General features: G+C 35.5%; 1 protein-coding gene across 1 annotated transcript; it reads right to left on the bottom strand.

Moving 5' to 3' along the window:
• Positions 1–5,033: 5,033 nt before the first annotated feature.
• LOC149156314 (pinosylvin synthase-like) lies at positions 5,034–7,085 on the bottom strand. The gene is made up of 2 exons (XM_089443307.1): positions 6,836–7,085; positions 5,034–6,028 (listed from the first exon to the last, which is right to left on the bottom strand). Exons 1-2 carry the CDS (start codon positions 7,017–7,019, stop codon positions 5,034–5,036), a joined length of 1,179 nt encoding a protein of 392 aa, XP_089299433.1. The 5' UTR covers positions 7,020–7,085.
• Positions 7,086–9,095: the final 2,010 nt, after the last annotated feature.

The following is a 9,095-nucleotide window of genomic DNA, read 5'->3' as shown; positions in this document are numbered from 1 at the left end:
TTTAGTGGAGGCCAATATTGACATCTAGCATGGAGATGGTAGTATACATGGTTAAGGGGAAGTCACAAAAAGAAGAGAAACATATTTTACTTTTTATGAGACTAAGTGTGGATGTGGATGATCACGAAGGTCATGTTGGAGTGTACCACAGCCTAGAAGAGGTGCAAAACTTATTTGACTAAACTTATTTCCTCTAAACGTTTAGTCATTAAATTATCGAAAATGATTGTTTCGACAGTGAGGCCCGGCCTAAATCCAAACTGGACCCTCATTTCCAATCCCTCTCCACTTGTCGTCGAGATGCCTTCATCATATTTTTCATTACGAAGAAGACACATGCACTGGACATGTTCACATACTCGCTTAGAACATGCCTCTTAGTTTTCTGGGATCTGTTAGGGTCCTCTGATTCATAGGATCAAATGATGATTGGGTATTATATTTCAGTTGATGGAATTGTAAATAATAGTGTGTTCTGCAAGTTATTTCCAAGAAAAAAATAGAAAAATGAAAAATGGTTTGCAAATCAAAATGCGCCTTTAGAATAGATTAATCATGCTTAGGATAAATTAATTAGGTTTAAAATAATTAATCGTGTCATTTAATCACGATTAACCATTTGTAATAAGGCATGTAGGACTAATGTTTGGTTTTATGATAAAGTGACAAAATGGTTTGTCGGCATGTGATTGCCAAAGGCGCAAGACTCAACGGTTGAGATCTCCCCCGTGCAGATCAACGACGGGGGAGTGCTTTCGCGCCCTCCCAAGCTCCATCCAACTTTACATATGGGGGGTGGGGGGGTCCGAAAGGCCCCGCTACGTGTCACCCCTACAAAGTTTCGCACACCCCCCTTCCCCTCCCCCGCCCCTTTCCTTTCACTCATCGCGCCCATTCCCCGCACCCCTCCGAAATGTCATTCGACGTTGACCATCAGCTCCCATGGTAACGATCACTCGCCACCTCAACTAACCTTCCCTCCACACATCGTGTGCCACCTCACACCAACGGACCCCACTTCCTTTCCACCAACCATGTGCCTCCATGTGATATATCCATTCCATCCCACTCCCACGAGATGAATAGTGAATGTTGGCAAGTTAAAGTGAGCACCGAGTTGGAAAAATAATCAGTTAAAACTAAGTTTTTTTCCCATACAACACAGTTATTTTGAGCATGGTTTCCAAACAAATAAGAACGCATTTCTCAAAAACCAAAGAGGTTTTTTTCTAGAATGGACCCATTTACAAAATCATGTCTCAAGTTTCTAAGAGCTATAATGGTTTAGGAGATTTGCATGAATCTTTGAAGGTATATTTTCCATAAATTTCACGTTTTAAGTCACTGTTTTCAAATGTGGTTTCCGAACATATGGAAGTTAATTTTCACAAACAGAAAGACCCTTTTGTTGATAACATGCTCATCTACAAAAAGCTCTATCAGTTTTTGTACCGCTCTCATGGGCTGAGATATCCAAAGGGATCACTGGACCCTATTTTTCAGTATTTCATGCGGAAAAAGTTCATGGGTAGTTAGTGACTTGGTTGTCACCTCATCAGATAAGACTTGCTATCAAATTTGAATTGTTGTTCCTTTTCATCAACAATCCTCAAAGATAGTGCCAAGGAGATTCATTAGTTTCGAATGTCCTATATTTCAGTCATATTTTTGTAACACAGTTTTCAGATATTTGTAATAAATATTGATGTTTTTTTATCAAGATATTTTGTGGAGAATTTGTATCAACACTTCATCAATTGAAGTAATATGTGTTGGGACTTGTTTGAATAAAAAGACTTGTATTGTAAAGTAGCTCACAGAGCCACCATTGATGAGATTTTTAGTAATATTGTGCAATCATGACATGATTCTTGTGTCATTTTTATTGGTGAAGTGCATCTTTCTTTGTCAATTTGTTTTCCTTTTATTCTCATATATGATTCTAAAATTTGAATTGTTCTGAGAAGATAAAGAACACAATTTGTTTGAATGTACACTCTGTCGCTAGCTTAAGAATAATTTTTTATGTTTTCCCCTGAAGATTAAAATCAGAATTCTTAACTGCTCTGTTTTTAATTAGATCTCTAAATATTTTCCTCTCATTCACACCATATATCATAAAGGATCCAGTGAATTTTCCTAACCTGCCATGTAAGTTTAGCGTGTAAACTCTGTATTTAATCACCACAAACCCGTGACTCCATTTGCCCAATGGCCTTACTTCCCAATTTCAACCCAACAACACAAAAAACCCAAACCTGAACTTAATAGATAGCCTAATACCTTTAGTGAAACAAAGCTAAATCATAAAGTAAGATCCCCCTCTAAAACTCGAAGGGCTAGATTCCCAGTTTTGAAAGTGGTTCCGTGGTTACCTGTGTGATTTTTTCCACAACTTAAAAAATTACGGAGTACTAATAGGACCCAGATTGGGTTTTGCCTCCCCCTGATTGGATTAAGAGGAAAGAAGGTAAAAGGTTATGTGCTACAAAAAAGTACAATCCGATTTTTTTTTTTAACATTCATTCATCTTTTCATATATGCATTCCAAACATTCATTCATATTTTAATTTGATATATGCGAAGCATAAGGGAGAGCATAAGCATTGAATATAGGAGGAAGGAGTGGAGTGGTCACAGAGTGTAAAATATCTAAAATTTTGAATGCATGAAATGTGTGGACGAGAGTGTAAATCAGATTATCCATCAAGTCGGTGTCAAGAGGTGGAAATCGAGGTAAGAGAAAGGGGTGGAAATCGAGGTAAGAGAGTGAGTGTGAAGCCGCGAATGAGGAGAGGAAAGGAAAAGGCATGAGTGATGTACGTATCGAACACAGTTACATACATGGGATGGATGGAGTTTACCGTACGGAACCAATTAAACACGTGGAATATTAAAACAATCACATGTCCAGCCAATGTGCTTAGTCTTAGTCTTTGAAACACATTATTCCCGAGAGGGGAGGTATTGGGTTGTTGGCTAGTGGTTTTGAATGCTATGTGTCAATATGAAGCGGTTTTCAACTATGACGTCCTCTCTCCCCTCCTCGACAGTGAATATGCGGCGGTTTTCAAATATGACGCTCTCTCTCCTGATCTAAGCTATCGACAATTCAGTCAGAGTGTAAAATGAGTAAATATATTCAAATTTTGAATTTTATTAAAAATTTATGCTGTTACGTTCACTCATTTTTCTATTTTTTTATTTGGAAGTATAAATTTTTTTACATTCACTCATTTTTTTTATTTATTTAGAATTATAGTGAATAGGAGACGTAAAAAGTAATGCGGGTGCAATTCAAAATATTTTGGGTAGTTATCAAATTTCCCTAAATTGGAGAAAGAAATAACGAAATTAGGTAATACAGTGTGATTCTTTTACAATTTGGTAGCTAAATATTTTTCTGAAGAGGTTTGTACCTCTAATAAGCGTATTTAACAATAGAATTGTTGTAAATCAAAATGTAGGATTTTAAGAGAATATAAATTACTTTTACTTTTTGAAATAAAAAACATTGGGACAAATGCTAGAGCCAACCCTTTTATGGACTACTAATAAGTTATTCTAAGTGCCATTGTTTTTCCTGAATAATTGTGATGGTTTGATGTGCATTCAGCCATAGTAACCTATAATAATTGTCGTCATTACTAATTTGAAAAATAAACTATGATAAAGAAATTCCTTGTTTTAAAAAAACCAATAAAACAATAATCTTATTATCTATTTTTATGAATTTATCTTTATTGTTTTTAAGTTATCTTAGAATTTCTTGAATTTTATTATTCTTTTAAATCAATTCAATAAAATAAATAATACATTTTATTTCATAAAATAAATTTATATAAATAAACCTACTTAATATTATTTTACTAATTTACTTAATTGTTATGTAATAAATTAATTTATTAATTTGAAATTATAATTACATATATTAAAATAATATATATATATATATATATAAATAAAATAAGAAAAATACATTTGGTTAACCATTAAACTTATTTACATTTTATAACTTATGTGTTAAAATTAATATTAAACCTATTTACATTTTATAACTTATTTGTTAAAATTAATATTAATAATAAATTTTGGAAAATAATCTAATCATCTAAATTTATTTGTTCAAATTAATATTAATAATAAATTTTTGAAAATAATCTAATCATCTAAATTTTTATTTTTAAATCCACGGATGGTTTGGAGAAATGCGAATGGATAATTTTTGAAGGCATGCAGTGTCATTGTCAAATTGCGACCTGCAAGCGAAAACGGTATGACGTACTCGTGAACAGGAAATCCATGGATGGTTTGGAGAAATTTCCAAGGGCTGCATTATCAAATCGCGACGCGACCCGCAAGCGAAAACGGTGGTATGACGTAGTTCAAGAGACTGTAAATCAGATTCTCCGGCATCAAGTGGGTCTCAATTAGAGGTAGAGGTGGTCCCAATCGAGCTAAGAGATGTATCAGATTCTCCGGCATCAAGTGGGTCTCAATTAGAGGTAGAGGTGGTCCCAATCGAGCTAAGAGATGTTACGTATGGGACCGAGGGAAAAGCAGTGGACGTATGAGGGATGGCCACTTAAGATCCCTCATCTAATTAAGGTTAAGGTGTCGACTGTTTAGTAAAATTATTGGAACTTCAAATATTATTTCGCCTAAAAATTGGAACTATAGCAAACGGAGGAATGTAAAAAAGTTATGTTGTACGAGAAAGTACGTTTCAGAATATTTTTATTTTATTTATGAAAAGGGATTCATTGAGTGATTGCTAAAATTTATAAAGATGTACTTTGGGAATTTGAATTTAAAATTATATCTCTCGGAATTTGAATTTAAAACTATAATTTTTTTATTAGCAAAGATACAGTGAAACTCATGCATGCACCTGTTGGAATTTGAAACTATTATTAGAAACACTCTATCTTTTATTCTCTTGGAGTAAAGAGTAAAAATGGATAGTTGCAGAAACTGCTCACATTTATTTATTCTAAACGACTATGTCTGAAAGTTTAGTTGTTAAATTTTTATTAAAGAGGAACGCTCTTGAGAACCACTGTTTCGATGGTGAGGCCCGGCCCGAATCCAAACAGGACTCCCATTTCCAATCCCTCTCCGGTGGTTGAACAACCGTTTCGTAGAGACGCTTTCCTCGTCTCATCCAATATGAAGTGGACGCACGCACTGGACATGTTTCCGTACTCGCTCATAACGTGCCTGGTGGGTATCAGTTTTGTGGGATCCAGATTGAGCTTGGCCTCCACCCGATCAAGGATGGCACGTCCTCCGGGATGAACAACCCAGAACAACTTGTTCCAGTCGGATATTTTGAATTGACTGAACGCCTCCACGAGACAGTTTTCAATGTTGGCAGAGATAAGATCCGGAACCGCCCCTTTGAGTTGGAAGGTAAGTCCGACTTCTCTCACCTTCCCACCGATGGCTCCGTCGCTGTTGGGAACAACTGTCTGGGATGTCCGAACGATTTCGAAACATGCCTTCTCCACTTGAGGGATGGGATCAGCTCCCACGATGAGGGCAGACGCACCGTCGCCGAACAGAGCTTGCCCCACCAGGCTGTCCAGGTGAGTCTCGGAGGGTCCACGGAAGGTAACGGCGGTGGTTTCACTGCAGATGACCAGCACCCGAGCTCCTCGATTGTTTTCGGCAAGGTCTTTCGCCAGTCGAAGAACGGTGCCTCCGGCGAAGCAACCATGTTGGAACACGCCCACTCTCTTCACACTCGGGTGCAGCCCGAGCAACTTGGCTACCTCAAAGTTTGCTCCGGGTAGATCCGGAGTCGTTGTGCTGCAAAATATGAGATGAGTGATCCCAGACTTGCACTGCCCCCACTCGTGAATGGCCTTTTCAGCAGCCTCTTTTGCCAGTCGGGGCACCTCCATAGCCAACATCGCCTGCCGTGCGTCCAACGATGGCACCTCCACAAACGCGCACACATCGGGATTCTTCTTGAGAATCTCCTCCGTCAGGTACATGTATCTTTGTCTTATTGCCGACCTTTCACCTGCATGGAGCCATATGTATGATGATTAGAAAAACTAACATCATTTTTGTATCCAAAATCTTGGATGATTCATGATTCATCACATGAACCTCTTTTTCCCACAGGGTCATGTATATATATATATATATATATATACACCAAAGAGAAAGAGAAAGAGAAAAGAAAAAGATAACTTTAATTCATTTTAATATTATAAAAGAAAAAAAATTGCTACCAATTTTGATGTCTCTCATTTGAATAATAAAGATTTTATACAATTTCTTTCAAAATGATTAACATAAACATCTGAAAACATATTTTTAATTAAATAAATAAAAGTTGTAGTATAAAATCTAATATAAAAAAAGTTTACTAGATTTGATAAACGATTACCATATTGAAATTTAGTTATATGAAAAAAGAGTTACTAAATTTGATAAACGATTACCATATTGAAATTTAGTTATATAAAAAAAAAGTTACTAAAGTTGATAAACGATTACCATATTGAAATTTAGTTATATAAGTGATATAAAAAAACGTTACTGTCACTGAATTTGATAAACCATTCCTATATTGTAATTTAATTCAATCATTCGGGTAACATAATAAAAAGTTACAGCCACTAAATTTGAAAAGTATCGGAATCTCTCGCTTGTTTGACTAGCTGGCTGGCTGGCTGGCTAATGTAATGACATAGTAATAATAATAGAAACTGAATCTGAATCTGAATTTGAATCTGAATCGCGCCTTATTATAATAATAGAAACTGAAACTGAAACTGAAACTGAAACTGAATCGCGCCTGAATGAAGAAACTGAAACTTACATATTCGCTTGAACTTATCCTTGAGCTCTGTGTTATGCTCGTTACCGGTGATTCGAAAGTAGTAATCTGGATATGTGCTCTGATCCACAGCATTGGGTGGATTGGCAGTGCCGATAGCAAGGATCGAAGCGAAGCCATCTGCCCTCTGCAACTTCCTGAAACCTTCAAAATCAACGCCCCCCATCTCTGCTCTGCTATGAGGAGGTTAAGCGTAGTACCAAACCCTGGACAACAAATCTCAATATTTACTTTACTTTGTTGGTCTGGTCGAATAGCTATAAGAATCTCTAAATCTATAGCAGCTATTTTATACACTTTGATATGAAATAAATATGATTATTATATAATGCATCAATTAGTCCAATTAGTCCGATACCATGGCTTCTATAGTCTAATACCATGGCTTCTATACTCTAATACCATAATCTAATATGATGACTTATGCTTGCTTTGTTTGAATATCTTGAGTCAACACCAACCAACCATACAGCTATATCTTATCTTATTGTGGATGATGAATGGGTTTTGAATTTTCATACATACTCCAGCAGAGGAGAGGAGAGGAGACTGTAAATCAGAAACACGTGATTGTGGATGAATGGGTTTTGAATATTCATACATACATACTCCAGGAGAGGAGAGGAGACTGTAAATCAGAAACACGTGTGGACGATGAATAGTCAAGTCGGTCGGAATCGAGTGACTCAACTGTGAAGCCGCCAATATATAACGAGTGACGCAACTGTGAAGCCGCCAATGAGGAAAAGGGAGAAAATATAATGAGTGACGTGACGTATCGAACACAGTCACAGAGCATATACTATACTCACAGTAGCACCCGTACCCGTAGTAGCTTTACCGGGAGCCACTTGGATTGCCAGAACCAAAGCCAATCCTAGAAGAAGCAGATGCAGCAAAGCCAGTAGCCAGCCATCTATATCGAGTTTAGGGAACCAATTAACCGTGGAATATATAATATATAATTACAGTGATTCCTTACATTAATCCAACCGCACTGCGAGCTAATTACCTCAAATCCACCCAATATACTTAGGTCTTAGTCTTGGAAACAAATTATTTCCCCAACCATCTTACTATTTATTTGAAACAAATTATTCATACTTGGGTTTTGAATGCGGGTTTGCTAGCCATGTGGCTGAGGCGGTGCGGTTTTCCACTATGACGTCCTCCCTCCTCTCTCTTGTCAAATTTCCAAGATCGTTTAACCTCTCCTCATCTAACCTATCGACTATTTAGTCAGAGAGCAAAATGACTAAATATATTCCAACTTTGAAATTTTATTAACTAAAAACAAAAAAAAAATCACCTAAAATTTGGAACTAGAGCAAACCGCCCAAGGCCCAAGACCGTACTTTTTTCCTCTTATACGTTACCTTGTGGTGTATGTGGTTGATATCTATCAAGTTTTAACCATAGCTACCAAATACGCCCGTATCAGAGAAATAAATACGGAAATTCCATTCGAACATCGAATAATTCGATGAAAATTCGATTCGGTTCATGGTAACTTCGTTTGGTAATTATTTATAGTTTATTATAATTTATTGCACGGACTTCTTAATTTGTCTCTCATATAATAGTAAGGTCAGTGATCTTTGTTAATTTGCGTTTTTGAGAATAGTAAAGTAGTAATCCTTAAGCATAAAATAGATAGGTGCTTTATTGCAGTAGGAAATGGAAAGGCCACCGGATTGTAGGTTGGAAATGGAAACAAATTTTGAGTGGAAAAAATTTCTTAATTTGAGCATTGCTTCAAAGGGTTTAGATAATAAAGAAAGCAGCAAAATCTTGAACAGTAAATTTTATAATAATTAGTTGATTTTCTAAATATAATATATTTATAGTAACACAAATCTTATAAACATATTTTTGAATGTTTAATTTTTAAATATGTATTAATTATAAAAGATTTTAGATAAAATTTGAAATTAAAGAAAAGTAGTTCTGAGTTTAAAATATTTAATTTTTAAATAAATATTAATCATAAAATATTTTTCAATAAGATTTAAAAGTAAGAGGGAAGTTTTGAATTTTGAAAAGAAGAGAGATCTTGGAGCTAAGACAAATGTGGTTATAGTTTTAGTAAGTAAACTCTAATTTTAAAATTGTCTATATTGATTGAAATTATTTAAATTTCAAAATGAATGGGGAAAAATTGAACGCATTGTTGTTACAAGAAAAAGAGTATATATATTTAAATGTTTAAGATATATACTATCAAATTTTTTCCGAATTAAAT

The sequence above is a fragment of the Pinus tabuliformis genome, chromosome 9 (assembly GCF_031772625.1).
Source record: "Pinus tabuliformis cultivar Carrire ecotype Pingquan chromosome 9, CPIR1, whole genome shotgun sequence".
In the NCBI taxonomy this organism is placed as follows: domain Eukaryota; kingdom Viridiplantae; phylum Streptophyta; class Pinopsida; order Pinales; family Pinaceae; genus Pinus; species Pinus tabuliformis.
Note: the sequence above shows the minus strand (reverse complement) of the source record. Positions and strands in the feature narration are given on the sequence as shown.

What these genes read in the sequence shown, in the direction of transcription:
- LOC149156314 (XM_089443307.1), bottom strand. Translation starts at nt 7,019, where the DNA reads ATGGGGGGCGTTGATTTTGAAGGTTTCAGGAAGTTGCAGAGGGCAGAT. An exon ending in GGATAAGTTCAAGCGAATAT is followed by an intron (nt 6,029 to 6,835) that starts GTAAGTTTCAGT and finishes GGCTCCATGCAG; the next exon opens with GTGAAAGGTCGGCAATAAGA.